Genomic DNA, 17,091 nt, shown 5'->3' on the forward strand with positions numbered 1-17,091 from the left:
ATGATCTCTAGATCAAGTGGTGGAGGGCTTGCATTTCTCTTGAGAGATGCAGGTTCGACTCCCACTTGGTGCAAAGTGAGGCACTGGTGGGCAATGATAGGGGACCCAGGGAAACCTTGGTTGGATCCTTGAGCCAAACGGGTTTTACCGGTAATTTCACTGTCGTGCCTACGGGCGGGTGGACTACCGGGTTTTCCCCGGAATTGGTGGTGGACTCGGGTTACTCTCGGAGTACTCCGTTTGTCCAGTGAGTGCCTCGAGAGTGCTCGGGATTGAGTTTGTTGGCCGTTCAAAAAAAAAAAAAACTATCCTTAGGGTATGTCACGACTTTATTTTTTAGCTTTTCTCTTTCAGTTATTATACCATGTATTAGTACCGTACCAATACCGTAAAAACCAAACTGAAACATATCAAATTCGGGTCACAATGCCGAATAATTTCATTAGTTTCCAAAATAGTCTTTTACTCCACAAACATGTGTATTTCAAAATTTCACTTTCTTGAACTCCAAACTGCACAAAATAACCGGTTAATTAACCGTAACCGAAAGTAACGTTAATAATCGCTTAAGGAATAATCGGTTAGTGGTTATTATTAACCGTAAGTTAGTAACCGGTTTTTAACCGAAAAAAACCAAAAAAATAAAAAAAAAACATAAAAACCGGTTATTAACCGAAAATAACCGGTTAATTAAACTAACTGGTTAAAATATTTAATCGAACCAGTAAAAAAATAACCGAGTTAAAGTAATAACTGGTTAAAACATTAACCGTCAAAGTAAAATAAAAATTAGATTAACTGGTGTAACAGATTAACCGAATCAGTTATTGAAATTAACTAGTTTGTACAGCTCTGCTCTCAAATTAACCGGTGTAACTGATTAACCGAACCAGTTATGCTCGATTAACCGCTTCTATTTGCGTAAGATCCGGGTAGAAAGAAAGCGGCAGAGCACATTCATTGTAGTTATCGGATCCCATTAAAACCAACGCCGTTACGCAACACCTAAACTCTAATCTCACTCTATTATTATCCTAATCTACAATCTAATCCTCTATCAATCTCAACTAATCAAAAATCTACAGAATCAATCCATGGAATCATCAATTCTTCCTACACTGATTCAACTACGAGCATCTGCAAACTCATTTCTATCTCAATTCGAACCGCTAGCAATCGTTGTTGCTCCTATCGTTTCGTTTCTAGTCGCTAGGGTTCTTCAATCGTTTATTCAACTAATTCATGAAAAAGGAGTCAAAGCAACGGTTATTGGATTCGTCATGACACTGTTCAAGTAATTATTATTGTTATTGTTATCGTTATTTTACGTATTATCATGTTTCGAGATGTTTATATGATTTTAATTTGTGTTTTAAGTGATGAAATAGGATATGTTTAGTGATAATTGTTTGTGAAATGTTGATAGGTTGGTTCCTGGTGTGCAGAAGTATATTGATGCCGAGAAACAAAAGGTATGGTAATTTTTTGTTATTAATATTTTATTTAGGTTACAGAGGTTAATTTGGGAGTATGTGGTACATTTATTGAAGTTTTTTTGATTTATATGTGACATGTGGTTGAGATTTCATGCTTTTTGAGTGATTTATTAGTCATGCTACATTGATGCACATACAAACTTTAACGTTATTTTACTAATTTCGTGAAAATAACGTTAAAAGCGGCTGATGGTTAACCATGTATCATGTGGTGGCGTTGATAGCTGAAAGACACGTGAGTACATGCACTAATCGGTTTCTGTCCCGATTGTTTGAGTCATAGTTATTAAAGGCACTAGGCGCACTCAAGGCGCATAGGCCTCGCCTGGCGCACTCAAGGCGCATAGGCCTCGCCTGGGGCCTAGGCGCAAAGCGCAAAAAAAGCGAGGGCCTGAGAAAAATAAAGCGCATAATGAAAAAATTTGAAAAATATATTATGTATTAGAAAAAGAATACTATTGTTCAAATAAAATAAACAAAGTCTATTATGTAGCACTTTATATCATCTAATTAGTACCAAAATATTAGTGTATTAGTGTAGAAAAGTAGTTTTCCTTGATTAAAAGTAGAAATTTGGCTAGAATCTTGTCGGAATTTAGCCGGAATCTAGGAATCTTGCCGGAATGTGCGCCTGAACCATCACCTAGAGAGTTAAAGCGCAATTGCCTCGACTTAAAGCGCAACTGCCTCGCCTCGCCTGAAAAATGGGCCTAGGCGCAAGAGGCGATGGCTTTTAACAACTATGGTTTGAGTGTTATGTTCCTTAGGTCCAAGGCTTGATACAAAACTACAATCGAGCCGGGGGTCTCACTGGAAGCAGCCTCTCTATTCCTACAGGGTAGAGGTAAGGCTGTCTACATCTACACTCCTCAGACCCTGCCTTAGCTTTGCTATTTGTGGGATTTACTGGGTTTGATGATGATGATGATGGAAATAAAAGTATCAAACAGTAGCTAGTTTAGAGTTGATTATTTTGATGAGTTTAAACCTATGATATTCCGAATAAGGAATTAATTTGGGAGTGTTTGTAGTACATTTAGTGAAGTTATTAATATGACATGTGATTAGGAGTTCATACTTTTTGAGTGATTTAATAGTCATGCCACATTGATGCACATGGAAATCAAACAGTAGCTAGTTTAGAGTTTATCATTTTAAACCTATGATATTCTGAATAAGGAAACGGTTTGAGTATTTGTAGCTAATCTACGTATAGTATCTTTTGATTTGTATTTTCTATCGGTTGTAGAGTTTAGGGATTGTTTATCTAAACAGCTTATTGTCACGGAATTGTTATTGTGAGCACTGTGCCGAGGACTCCGATCCCTAAGGAAGTGCTATATCGACCCACTTACGATCATGGGTTAGTGGTTTCTCCTGCCTTAAATTTATTGACCGGTGAGGTGTAAAGTGCTTATGAGTATATATATACATGAGTGACTAGGAACATAAGTGTTTAAACATGTTTCCGAGTAGATACGGTCTTCAAACATTTGGCCCGCCACATTATGCTGATAAATAAAAGCAGATGGCCAACTTATTGAAAGCAACTTATTCAACTTAATGGTAAACTTGTAATTTTAAACGGGCAAGAATAGCCGGTTTGAAATAAGCATCTCACTGTTTTATTGAATATGACTTATTTTGCTCTAAAATTAGTTAATACGTATTCATCTGTTTTCAATAATGCAATAAGCGGTTTAAATGCAATAATTCATGGCTTCGTTTAACTGAAAAGTGGTCAAGCAATCTTTAATAGTATCCAAACTATGACATGTCAACTTGCTGATTAATATATCCTTTTGTGAAAAGGGGAAATTGATTATATTAAAACAAGTGTTCATGTTCTACTACATAGGTTGTTGACAAATTGCAATCTTCTGGTAAATCTTCAAGGGATGGTTGGAAAACTGAGCTCCCAAATACGGGATTAGGAACAAAGGTTCTAGAACAAATGAAAGACCTCAAACAAAAAGATCCAGCTTGGCAAGGCAAATGTTCTGGTACAGTGTATGTTCTACAAACCTTTTCTACAATATTACTAGATTTTGGTGTTTAACTTGAAAGTTAGAAACATAACAATGAAAATCTATTGCTTTTTGTGCAGATATATTGGAGGAAATGAATCTGAAGGTCACTTTTCATTAATAAACGAGGCATGTTCAATGTTAGTAAGATGCTGATTTTTAATCCTCACATGCTATTCTATGTTTTAGACCATAAAATCTTTTCAATTATTTAAACATTACATTATAATCTTAGGTTTGCACATACCAACCCGTTACATTTAGATGTATTCAAGAGTGTTGTGAGATTTGAGGCAGAAGTGGTTGCAATGACTGGCGCTCTTTTCGGAAGTAAAGAAAAGGCATCCGGAGGGAAAATATGTGGCAATATGACTTCAGGAGGAACAGAGAGTATATTAATGGCTGTCAAATCGTCACGTGATTATATGAGGGCGAAAAAGAATATTACATGTCCGGAAATGTGGGTTTGATTTTTTTTGTCCTAAGTTTACTTTTAAGGTGGCAATATGGGTGGGCGGGTCGGTCATTTGGAATAATACAAACGGTTTTAAGTTTTACTGAGCCGGTCAAATGGGTTTGGGCTGACCTTTGACCCTTTTTGCCCGAATTTTGTTTATTGTGAATAATTAAATTTGATGCATAGATACGAATCATACGATAAAATCCATATTATTAAAACAGTCAGATAATTTCTTTTAACTGAAACATTTTAGGTCAAAGTGGGTGGGTTGGGTAACGGGTCAAAATGACTTCAGGTCAAATTGGTGGTTTTAATTTGCTGGTGAAACGGTTCGGATGGGGTTGGGCCAACCATCGACCTATCAACCATTTTTGTTCGTTTTTTATGTTTTGTAAATAACTAATGCGTTACATATGATCTTAATTCAAATGGTTGGGTTGGTTAACCGGTTAAAAGTGACCCAGCTTAAAATGGAAAATTTTAACATGCGGGTCAACCGACCAACACACTTTTGCAAATTTTAAGTAATTGATGTGTTGAAAAGGATTAAAGTAAATAATTCAGGACACTGTAAGCATTTGAATACACGTAGAGACTTTTGACCTGTTAAAACTGTTTGACCCGATATCACTTATCAGTAAATAATTGACTCTTTTTCATATAATTCAGTTGAACTTTCCACCTCTAATCTATAAAGTTTTTTTCTCTCTCTCTTTCCGAGCGCAGGATAATACCTGAATCTGCACACTCAGCTTATGACAAAGCTTGTCAATATTTCAAAATCAAATTGTGGCGTGTTCCCGTGAATAAGGAATTTCAAGCAGATGTTAAAGCTATCAGGAAATATATCAACAAAAACACCATTATGGTACGTGGTTGTTGAACTGGTCTGGTACACTGATTGTCATCTTTTCAGTATTATTCAATACACCTAAATCTTAACAACTCAACGTTTTAACCGCAAATTAGATTGTTGGATCGGCTCCTGGTTTTCCACATGGAATCATTGACCCAATAGAGGTAAGGTGTATGATCTAGCAAAGTTTATCAGTCACTAACTTGTTAAATAATTTGTTTACTGTTGATGATTTGTGGGTTATATACTTATATCTTGCAGGAGCTCGGTGAATTAGCAGTTAGTTACAGGATTTGTCTGCATGTAGACCTTTGTCTTGGTGGTTTTGTGTTACCTTTTGCACGTAAACTCGGGTGTGATTATCTTAGCGTTTTGTTCATTACTAATGTTGCTTATATTATATTACCAATATGCACTAATGCCAAAATATAATAAATTATATGATTTAATTTATTATTTTGCAGGTACCCAATTCCACCATTTGATTTTACAGTTCAAGGAGTGACCTCTATATCAGCAGATGTTCATAAGTATGGGTTGGCACCCAAAGGGACTAGTATAGTGTTATACAGAAATCATGATATTCGGAAGGTAACTAGTCTCTATTAGGGCTGTAAACGAACCGAACAAACACGAACAAGACCTTGTTCGTGTTCGTTTGTTAAGAAATATGTGTTCGCGAACCGTTCACGAACACTTATGGAACGAGATTTTACGTTCGTGTTTGTTTGTTAAGGTAATGAAGTTGTTCGTGTTCGTTTGTGTTTGTTTGTTAATTTTAGGAAACAAACAAAAAGAACATTGACGAACACAAATTAGCACAAAATAATGTTCATGAACACAAATGGAAACAAATGAACACAAACAATCGTTCATGAACAGAATATATAATACACTTACACTTATTAAATATTTAATTTGTCAGAATTTTGAAGTATTTAAATAGATATAAAAACTAAAAACACTAATGAACTATCAAACACAAACAAACACGTTACCGAACGTTCACGAACATAAACGAACGAACACGACTTCTGTTCATGTTTGTTCATTTAACTAAACGAACGAAATTTCTTGTTCGTGTTTGTTTGTTTATTAAACGAACGAACACAAACGAACTTCCTGCCGAACGGTTCACGAATTGTTCGCCGAACGTTTGGTTCGTTTGCAGCCCTAGTCTCTATTAAGTCACTGTAATTCAACATTTTGTAGCATATAAGCTGTTTACAAACTTCTAATAACACAGGTGAACTATGATTATTTTTAATAAATGACTATTTATACTGTTTGCCTACCTTTCCATTTGATCGATTTTCCAAAACAGAACGTTTGACTTCCATATGTATGTGTATGTGTGTGTATATAATCAAAATCAAATAAGAACTTGAATATTGGTTAAAACTTATGAACTAACCAAAGTCTGATGTTTGATTGTTTGGTTTATATGAGTCGAGCCAAATCACAAAATTCACACTTTTCTTGCTTTCTCATATTTGACGGTGGCTGGCGTTCTGGAAATTGGCTAACTTGTGCATCCTTCTGACCTAAACAGCATCAGTTTGTTGCTGGTAAGATTCTTTCTTCTGAATCATGTTATCCTTAAAAAAAAGAGTGTATTACCTGCTACAAAAAAAAAAAAAAAAAAAAAAAACCAATATAACATGAACACTTTTTGTAAAAAAAGTAGTTTTAATTAATAATCAGTGTGTCAAATATGATTACTTAAAGTTGTACATTTTCGGTAATCTATTTTTTAAGGCAAATCTGGATTTAAATAATCCCAACTTGCTCAATTTGGCCGATAATAATCCCAACTCAGTTATTGGCCGATAATAATCCGAACTGGTCCACTTTTGGCCGATAATAGTCCGCCGTTAAAAATAGCTTAACGGAGTTAAGCTTTTTTCCGAATTACAAACCGATGTTTTATGGATTTTGATCAGAACGAGGATACGAGTTGATTGATATAAAATTTACCTGGAAATACTGCCCCAAACGACGAAAACGGTGCTTCAATTCGGGTGTTTAAACTTCCAATTAACAAAAATCAAGTCGTTTGAAGCACCGTTTCGAGGTAAGTTTTACATAAATCGAATCGTATCCTCGTTCTGATCAAAATCCATAAAACATCGGTTTGTAATTCGGAAAAAAAACTTAACTCCGTTAAGCTATTTTTAACGGCAGACTATTATTTGGCCAAAAGTGGACCAGTTCAGATTATTATCGGCCAATAACTGAGTTGGGATTATTATCGGCCAAATTGAGCAAGTTGGGATTATTTAAATCCAATTTGCCTTTTTTTAATAACCGATTTAGGAGATATTATGCAGAACGTTAAAGCATAACCCACGTCACGTCTTACGTGTTTGACCCATTAACGATAAAGCATGACTCAAATCAATCCAGTTACAAGTAGATAGATTGAATTTTCCAATCTACGTGTGAGCTTGATGCATGAAATTATAAAATATATGTGTATTTAAAGTGCGTTTTATGTTAATACTACAGTTACCGAGTGGTCTGGTGGTCTATATGTATCTCCAACAATTGCTGGTAGCCGACCTGGAAACGTGATTGCCGGAGCTTGGGCAGCTATGATTTCATTAGGGCAAGAAGGTTGCGTATTTAAAATTTGATGTTATAATTTCTGGCCCTTTTTTGTCACATTTGTATAGTTAAAATGATCATTATTTTGTATGTTTTAAAGGTTACCTTGAGCACACAAGAGAGATAATGGAAGCATCAAAGAGGATACAACAAGGGTATGCATCTCTCTCTGTCTCTTTTTTTAATTCCAAGGTGGAAATTACTTATTTGCCCTATTTGAATGTTCTGTAGAGTGAAAGAGATCCCCGAATTGTTTATCATTGGAAGGCCAGATATGACAATTGTGGCGTTTGGCTCTAATGTAATTGACATATTTGAAGTGAATGACATATTGTCCTCTAAAGGCTGGCATTTTAGTCCCTTGCAGAGACCCAACAGGTATATGATCATAATAATTTTATTTCGTGAAATAATAATCTGGAAATGACATTTCGAACGTATTGTTCATATTTCAGCATTCATATCTGTGTGACCCTTCAACATGTGCCTGTTGTTGATGAATTCCTCAACGATTTAAAGGATTCAGTGCAAACTGTAAGTCTCCAAATTTTCTTGTTTAGAAAACTTTTCATTTATTTGGATTAGGATCCAATACAAAGTGGATATTACTTGAGAAGGGTACTATGTGCTTTTGGATCGTTGATTACACTATTTCAATGGTTAAGATTGAGTGGCAAGATCGTAATTAACAGTGAAGGTTAATGTTGATATTTTGGCTTAAATCTAGCTTCAACGTTTTTCTTTTAAAAACTCAAATAAGTTATTGAGTTAACTTTCGTTTTGCTCCTTGTGGTTTGGTCATTTTAATGATTTTGCTCCTATAGTTTAAAAATAGTCATTTTCCTCCCTGATCTTTCGATTTTGTCGCCAGTTTGCTCTTTGGCTCTAACTCAGTTAAAGCGTTCAATTAAAAGTAGAGGTATTTCAGTAGTTTACTCCCTGGCTCTAACTCAACTAAAACGTTTAGTTAAAAGTCGCGGTAGTCGTGGTCGGCATGTGGTAGTTGCAGGTGGTGGTGGATGGTTGTGGATGGTGGTGGCCGGTAGAAAGAGTGGTTGGAAAGATGGGGGATAGAAAAAAATTACTTATATACATGTAAATAAACAAGTTATAGATTTATTTAGGTGAAAAGACTTATTTGCCCTTGCTTTTATCTATAAAATTACCAAAATACCCTTCTAGTTAATGGGTTTTTTGGATGGAGTTAGAGGTGGGGAGCAAAATGACGATAAGTTTGAAAAATCAGGGAGGAAAATGGCTATTTTTAAACTATGGGGCAAAACCGTTAAAATGACCAAATCACAGGGAACAAAATGGAAGTTAAGTCTAAGTTATATATACTTTATTATTTTTTTTATTATAAAAAAGTATACCATAACATTGAGGATTGATATCTTTGTTTTGAATATAGTATTGGTATATTATTTGTAAAGATGTTGATGCACTATTAATTATAACGTACGTCTAAACTAGTTACAACAATGCTTTTAACATACAACGGTTCGTTCAAGTTGTCCTGGCCTGACACATGAAGGAACCGTGTGATTACAATTGTGTGTCCTAACCATTACAACGTCAAGTCTAAAACCACCTTTAATTTAACTGAAGCATCTACCCATCACACACAAAAATCACTTTGTACAAGAACCAGCTTCTATATATATTTCACCTTGCCGATAAATTGTTCGTTATATTTTTAGGTGAAAAGGAATCCCGGGCCAATAAGCGGAGGACTTGCGCCGATATATGGTGCAGCCGGGAAGATTCCGGATAGAGGTATGGTTAGCGAATTACTGGTAGACTACATGGATAATGCATGCTAATATGATTCTTGGGGTGTTTGGATCCACTTATCTGTCAAAAGCTTTCGAAGGAAAGGATAGTGGAAATTGTGTGTTGATGATATGTAAACTGTTTTATACAAGTTTGTAGATGTATATGTTAAAGTAATTCAAATACCATCTATTTTTAACCCTGAATTTGCAAGTGTTGGTTGAATTGAAAATCTTGTTTTTTGACCATGGAAAGATTAGTTGGCTAAAAATGGAATTGGTCAACGATAACGACAACGATAATGATGACGACAACGACAACGATAATGATGGTAATGGTAAGCCAATGAGTTCTAGATCAATTCGTTTCAGGAGGAAGTAACCCATGACCTTCCAATGTGGAGGTTATGGGTTGGAGTCCTACTTTTTGCAATTTGTTTCATGTGAGCCATGGGTTTTACCACTATGGGCCATGGCGGTGGGTTTCCCCCGAAATGTGAGATGCTTTTATAATCTAATATGTTGTTGAGATTACAGAAGAAAACCATATCTTATCGTGACCATTGGCGTTCCTATGCCCATGTTAAATCCGTTATTTCTAGTAAAAAAATATTATGTGCTTTTTATACTAGTACAATTATTTAAAAACATTGTTTTTTTAACTAGTACAATTGTTTAACAACATTAAATGTATTTTTAGTAATTTCAAGTTTTTAATACGCGTGATACGATTTTTATGATTATATAATGTATTAACTTGTTGATCATTTCCCTGATATGGAACCAATATTTTGTAATTGAATGGATAACCTTTAATATCATACCCATCCTAAACTCATGATGAATATGCGTTGGAACTTGAAGGCCTAATCATGGAATAGAGGTTAATAGTATTTGTCGATGTGAATGATGAGAAGGAAATGAAAAGTGGGGAACGGTGCATAACCATGTTGGGAATGGGGTTTCCTGTTTTATTTGCTAGGATAATAAATAAATAAGAATTAAAGAATATAAAAAGTTTAGATAAAATAATCAAATGCACAAAATCTTTAATGACCAACATAAACGCGCAAACATGAACAAACGTAAATGAATGAACGTTCACAAACACATTACTGAACGTTCACAAACACAATTGAACGAACGACACTTTTGGTCGTGTTCGTTCATTTAACTAATCGAACGGAATTTTTTGTTCATGTCATCTCGTTTATTAAACGAACGAACGTAAACAAACTTTCTGTCGAACGGTTCACGAACTGTTTGTTGAACGTTTGGTTCATTTGTAGCCCTAAATTATTCCTATAAGTAATATCATACCCGGTTAAATACCCGAATAATCATCCTGATTGTTTCGTTTTTCTTGTTTGGTTAAGTTTTTTCTTAAATCCCTATATTCTTGTACATTATCTCCTTATATCCGCACACCAAACGACATTTCAATTCAAAAAACAACTAATGCATACAAAGCTGCTAAAGACATGTGGATTACAAAGCAAACACGTGTATTAACTTCAATTTGTTTATTACATCGTTTTGTATATAAAAGAAGAAAAGATTAAACAGAAAAGACTTCAACTATAAAAGTCAACGTGTGTGGTCGGTCACCTAATTACTTGATGAGAAAACAAAGACGCTTCATACAATCGTAGCAAATTACAAACTCACAAGTTAAACACTTAAAGATCATCTTGAAATGGAGACTGCGCCAACCATCCTTGTGACAAAGACCATCGCTTTCAACTCCTTGATCGAATGAAAGGGGGTGTGGATGCACTTCAATATTGTTATATGTGCCCCCAAATTTCACATTTATATACTCATTAACGTCATGACCATATCTACCACATTTGGCATATGTTTCATACCGAAGTATTGACGGAGCACAAGCTGTATGAATAGACTGCATACACTCACGACAATGATAGAATGTAGACTCAGGATCAAACTCCTCCTCACAAATTTCACAAAAATAGTCACCCATATGGTTCTCAATGGGAAAGTAACTTAGCTTCATAGGATGCTTGTCACACTTGTGTGTAGTTGTCTCTGGTATCAACAAAGCCTTCCTCAAGGGTATTTCAAAGTAATCACAAGTATGGCAAATGAATGAACGACGACTACTATTTAATGTAAGGAGGTGATTCGGGTGAGAATTGTGAGTGATTTCTTTAGGTACAAATGCACAATTAACATCCATGTAGTAATCGCATTTGACACAACAATAAGCGAATCCATTGCAATATAACCCGCAAAGATCACAAGCGAAGACCCCGAAAAACTTACCGATGACTTTTGAATGGAGAATCAGGGGGTGTCGTGGGTGACGAGGGTGGTCTTTTAGTTCAGTAGGCAGTCGGGAGCACCACTCGTGGAGCACAAAGTTGCAATGCTCATCTCCCTCCTCATTAGAACACACGTAAACTGGCCCACTCGTAATCGGTCTTAAACATCCATTGCACAAAGTTTCAATCCTCTTTGTTGGGTCATGGTAGGATATTCGGCTATCTTCCAGAATGAGTGGGTGTTGATGACTCACTTCATGTGTTTCTGTTCCACTTTCCTTGAAAAACAAGTGTTTTAGGAGGCTATAAGATGGATCAGGAAATGGAAGATGAAGAAGATCAGGGTGTTCAACATCGTCATAGTTTTTAATCATTTTGTCTGTAGCTGGTGAAAACAACATTAAAATATTAGATAAACATAGAACCAATAACATATTTAGAAATAACTATAAACATATATATTAGGTAGGGTGGTAGGTCTACCTGGAGATGTTGCGCAATCTAGATGGGTATAGTATCTGCATTTCTCGCATTTATACAGCCAAAGATGTGAACTAGAAGAAAACCCGTGACGGCATACCCTACACCGTGGGTATCTTTTGGATTCTTGATCCGTTTTTGGAAAGGAATAAGCAAGGGTGAGAGGATGAATATGGGAGAAGATATCATTTGTCGTATGTTGGATTTGCAATTTTTTCGGTAGAAAAGCACAATCACTATGAATGAAATAAGAACTAGGACACGTGGGACAATGATAAAAGAGCCCTTTATGCTCCTCCCCGCATGCATCACACTCGCCTAAAAATTGTCTGGGGATGCGAACTAGTGGGTGTCTGTGGCTAGGATGATGGATGATATTCTTTTGTAGCGCTTTTGTAGCACAATTTGCATCAACCTTAAAATCACAAATATCACAGCGGTAAAGTAGCTCTCCAGGCTTACCAAGTTTATCACAAATATCACACCACCAATCGTCGTTAAATAGGTAGAAGCCAAGAGTATGACCAACCTCACAAATGTCTTCCAATCTATCGGGAAGCTCTGCACAAAATTTATGGATAGAAAAATCACTACATGTAGAACAAGAGTAGTAATACCTATGGAACCAGTTGATTTCTTCATGACACCGGGAACACAAACATCGGAAGTCTTGTTTTGCATCTACTTCATCTTCGTTCTCTTCCTTGTCTTCTTCATAGTCTTCATTCTCTTCCTCCGACCACAAATCTGTAAGATTTAATGGATGTTCGTGCTCAAACATGTTAAGTTTTTTTTTTTTGTTTTTCTAGTAAAAAAATAGTATGAGAAGAAACAGACACAAAAGTAAACAACAAATGAAATGAAAAGAGAATTGGGAAGATAGAGCAACTGAAGATGTGATGGGGTGAGTTATGAAAAGGATGAGCTAGCATTTATAGGCATACATATATATACTTAACTTCATTACCAAGTTTATGTTACCCATCACGTACTAAAAGTGTGTGTGTGTATATATATATATAGGTAGAGGATCCTGTAAAAAGTGCTCAAAGTGTAAGAAGTGTGAGAAGTGTATTATAACATTATATATAATACTATATAACACCATATAAACACCGTATAACAATATATAACACTATATAATACCATATAACACTATGTAACACTATATATCATTATATAACAAATATAACACTATAGGTTGTCTGATATCATGTCTATGATAGATGTATAGTGTTATATTTGTTATATAATGATATATAGTGTTACATAGTGTTATATGGTATTATATGGTGTTACATATTGTTATATGGTGTTTATATGGTGTTATATAGTACTCACTCCGTCCCATTAAAAGTGTCATATTTTGAATTTTCAAAGTCTTTATTTATAAACTTTGACTTTAATTATATATTTTTTGTGTTATATAAAACTTGTTGAAAATTAACCCGATAAAAACACTTGTAAAACACACTCAAATCATATAACTTTCATCAAGTATTATCTAACACAAACAAAATTATTTAAGGTCAAAGTTTATAAATAAAGACTTTGAAAATTTAAAATATGACACTTTTAGTGGGACGGAGGTAGTATTATATATAGTGTTATAATACACTTCTCACACTTTGAGCACTTTGAGCACTTTTTACAGGATCCTTACCCTATATATATATATATATATATATATATATATATATATATATATAGGGTAAGGATAGTGTAAAAAGGGCCTAAAGTGTGTGAAGTGTAAGAAGTGTATTATAACACTATATATAATACTATATAACACCATATAAACACCGTATAACAATATGTAACACCATATAATACCATATAACACTATGTAACACTATATATCATTATATAACAAATATAACACTATAGGTTGTCTGATAACATGTCTATGATAGATGTATAGTGTTATATTTGTTATATAATGATATATAGTGTTACATAGTGTTATATAGTATTATATGTTGTTACATATTGTTATACGGTGTTTATATGGTGTTATATAGTATTATATATAGTGTTATAATACACTTCTTACACTTCTCACACTTTGAGCACTTTTTACAGGATCCTCTACCTATATATATATATATATATATATATATATATATATTATATATATATATATATATGATTGCAGATTAAAAACACATTTTGCAAATTAAATTATCTTCATTATCAAGTCTTGTATGTAAAAAAAAAAAAAAAAAAAAAAAAACATGTTGGATGGTATTCATGAAATTGTGATCTGTTAATGTTATTATTCCTGATTATAATAACATTAGCATATTAAATGATGTTTTAGAATATTATAAGTAGGCAGTTGTTGAAAATATCGTGAAATTATCTATCAAGATTTTTCGATAAATCATAAAATATCGTCAATTTCATTAATTAGTTGTTATCTAGTTTAGGCACTTTTATCATAGTGCATTAATTAGTTGTTATCTAGTTTATGAACTTTAGTGCATTAAGTCTGTAGGTCCCTTTTCGCGGAGGATTACGAACCTAAACCTTGTTATACAAACCTACTAGCGAGTGCGGAATCCAAGCTAGCAAGCAAACCGAGTTAGTAGCAAGTAGAGAAACAAACACACAAAGATTCACCGATTAACACTAGTTGTATTAATGCAATGAGGGTTTCGGTTACAAGCTCAATGTTTACAGAAGTGTTCTATAAACTCTCTAAGTGTGTGAGTGAGTTCTGGGCAGAATGCTCTCTAAGCTTCTATCTCTCGGGTGTGTAAAATGGCAGAACTCTAGAACTCTCAACACATGCATGGGTATATATACCCAGCTCAGCAGGTCTGCTCGAAGGATTCGACAGATGGTCCGAAGGATCATCTGTCGACCACATGTTACACGAAAGATCAGCATGGACCTCGAAGGATCATCCTTCGAGGTCTAATGGTCGAACCATGGTCGAACCATATCTTTCGATCACCTCGAAGGATCCGGTGTATCCTTCGAGGCTATCCTTCGATCAGAACATCTTTCAAATGTTGTCCAAGTCAAACCGGAGGATAGTTGACTTGGTCAACTTACAATACAAATCAGGACATCGTTTATATCAGACCGAATACAGACAAAGTACAGACACAAGTGCACCAACAAACTCCCCCTTGGCTGTAGCTTTGTCTTTGATCTCTAAGCTTTGTCTTGTTCTTCTAACAGTGTAGACTTGTCTGGAACTTCGACAGTCTTTGGTCTTCAGGTCTTCAAGACTCTGATGTCCTATCATGTCTTCAATGCCGGAGGATCTTCAAAGTCTTCACGTCTTGAAAGTAGAGAGTGTATCAACAAACTACCCGTATCATGTAGGAAGTGTGTTGACAAACTCCCCCTTAACATAAGCTCCCCCTTGAGTTATGCTCGTGAAAAGACTTTATCTTTATGAAGTGAGATCCTTGTGGTGTTGATGATGGCCAGCGGCAACTCGATCATCTTCATCTTTTGAGCGCCTTCTCGTCGTGTCTTCATTCCAAAGCTTGTCATCGACCATGTTCTCCTAGCCTTTAGAATCTGCACATGCAAGAAATCTAAACGCGTAATGAGAACAACTGCTTGGAATATAGCATAAACAAATGACACACGAATGACCATGTCATAATCAAACACCGTCCGACAGTTTGAAAGTTTAATAAAATTTGTCAATTTTAGTTTTTAACTTTCAAAACATGCAAATTTCGACCGTTTATGAAGATTTAGTCAGTTCGGTTTTCAGTCAGGTTTCAGGTAACGAAGACTTGAGCTCCAACATCGTACGATCGAAAATAAAGCAGAAATAAAATCTTTTTGGCTTTTATAAAGTTTATATTAAAACAAGCCTAAAATCTTTTTGGTATTTTTGAAATTAAAAGACAACAATTTAAAATCCTTTGAGTGTTATCAAACGACATCACCGCTAATGTCGTGCTGATATGCACCAAACGACGAAACTGTTTAAAAGAGATAATAAAAGTTAAGCAGTAAATTAAATATATACAGACATTCTTTTTGCGAGTTTCGAGGGTAAAAGAATCATATCAGTGTACGGTCATGCCAAAACACTCTTGTTGTTCAGTTAGTTAACATTAAGATAAGCATCCTATAACAATTATCGGTATTGTTGTCCACTTAAGCTCAACTTATCAGATGTAATCATGTTTAGAGGATACGTTAATGTATGATTTATACTTACCGACCGGTGTTCATCCACATCACGACACATTCCCGTATCAAGGTATGCACGAGGGTTCATCTTACCGGTGAGTATACCGATTATCATCTGTTTGACCGTATAAATTGTGAGATACTCACTTATTTTGATTTGAAAACAAGTCCTATGTGATATAATCACTTATTGAGGTCGAATGCAGTATGCAATATGTACACGTATGTATAGTATCATGGAAGATCTAGACTTGCGTCCCCGTTATTTTTCGGCAAAAGATACAACCATGATACCCAGATGATAAGCAGCATAAAGACCGAATATCTCAGAACCTCGGCAATCTATCAAACGAAATTTCGGTACTAAGACCATATGCCAATGAATGGTTCCCACCTGGTCTTCAGTCGATTAAGATTTATATCACCCTGCACACTTTAAAATGATTGTGAGCCTACCGATACATCTTATATAGAGCTGCTTATCGTTTTTCATTTAAGGTTTAAAGAGGTTTGGATAGACCACTGATGTACTATCATTTTCTCTTTTGCTCGCCAGGAAACTCATTTTTGTTTTTCTATTGTTTTTGTGTTTTTGAAATTTTTCGATGTTTTTGGATTTTCAGAATTTTGGATTTACTCCCCCTAAAATCAACAAACTAAGATAAATTTAAAGAACACACAAAGATATTTACAAAAATGATTTTCCGATGTTGGTTTTACTCTTGCTTGACCTTAATGCCGTTTACCAATAATAAAAAGTCAAATCTTGATTTGTCAAAAGCTTTGGTAAATAAGTCGGCACGTTGGTCATCGGTGTGGACCTTAACAACATCGATTAGCCTTTTCTCAAAGCAATCACGTATGAAGTGATATTTGATTTCGATGTGTTTGGTCTTTGAATGCTGCACAGGATTTCTAGTGATATCTAAAGCAGCAGAATT

At 35.0% G+C, this 17,091-nt stretch overlaps 2 protein-coding genes across 4 annotated transcripts in view; one reads left to right on the plus strand and one right to left on the minus strand.

Moving 5' to 3' along the window:
- The first annotated feature begins 942 nt into the window (after nucleotides 1-942).
- On the plus strand, nucleotides 943-9,451 carry LOC110871775 (sphingosine-1-phosphate lyase). Of its 2 annotated transcripts, XM_022120508.2 has the most exons (15): nucleotides 943-1,294; nucleotides 1,427-1,472; nucleotides 3,355-3,506; nucleotides 3,604-3,663; nucleotides 3,759-3,983; nucleotides 4,710-4,851; nucleotides 4,953-5,003; nucleotides 5,101-5,192; nucleotides 5,304-5,430; nucleotides 6,392-6,407; nucleotides 7,348-7,455; nucleotides 7,547-7,601; nucleotides 7,678-7,824; nucleotides 7,902-7,980; nucleotides 9,147-9,451. In XM_022120508.2, exons 1-15 carry the CDS (start codon nucleotides 1,095-1,097, stop codon nucleotides 9,267-9,269), a joined length of 1,623 nt encoding a protein of 540 aa, XP_021976200.1. In that variant the 5' UTR covers nucleotides 943-1,094; the 3' UTR covers nucleotides 9,270-9,451. The 2 variants fall into 2 exon arrangements, with proteins under 2 accessions (XP_021976200.1, XP_021976201.1); XM_022120509.2 differs by lacking the exons at nucleotides 943-1,294; nucleotides 1,427-1,472 and adding an exon at nucleotides 2,734-2,859.
- A 1,263-nt stretch (nucleotides 9,452-10,714) lies between these two features.
- LOC110924276 overlaps nucleotides 10,715-17,091 on the minus strand; it is a 61,782-nt gene continuing 55,405 nt past the window's right edge. For both annotated transcript variants that reach the window (XM_035976351.1, XM_035976350.1), the window contains exons 4-5: nucleotides 11,987-12,730; nucleotides 10,715-11,888 (exon numbers count right to left, since the gene is read on the minus strand). In XM_035976351.1, the coding sequence (XP_035832244.1) occupies nucleotides 10,831-11,888; nucleotides 11,987-12,730 (1,802 nt within the window). In that variant the 3' untranslated portion in view covers nucleotides 10,715-10,830. The remainder of the gene's footprint in view (nucleotides 11,889-11,986; nucleotides 12,731-17,091) is intronic.

This window comes from Helianthus annuus, chromosome 8, assembly GCF_002127325.2.
Source record: "Helianthus annuus cultivar XRQ/B chromosome 8, HanXRQr2.0-SUNRISE, whole genome shotgun sequence".
In the NCBI taxonomy this organism is placed as follows: domain Eukaryota; kingdom Viridiplantae; phylum Streptophyta; class Magnoliopsida; order Asterales; family Asteraceae; genus Helianthus; species Helianthus annuus.

Bases quoted from the DNA above. Each gene is read 5' to 3' on its own strand.
- LOC110871775 (XM_022120508.2), top strand. From the start codon at position 1,095: ATGGAATCATCAATTCTTCCTACACTGATTCAACTACGAGCATCTGCA. The intron at 4,852-4,952 runs GTACGTGGTTGT...ACCGCAAATTAG, and splicing joins TCAACAAAAACACCATTATG to ATTGTTGGATCGGCTCCTGG. The intron at 7,981-9,146 runs GTAAGTCTCCAA...TTATATTTTTAG, and splicing joins TAAAGGATTCAGTGCAAACT to GTGAAAAGGAATCCCGGGCC.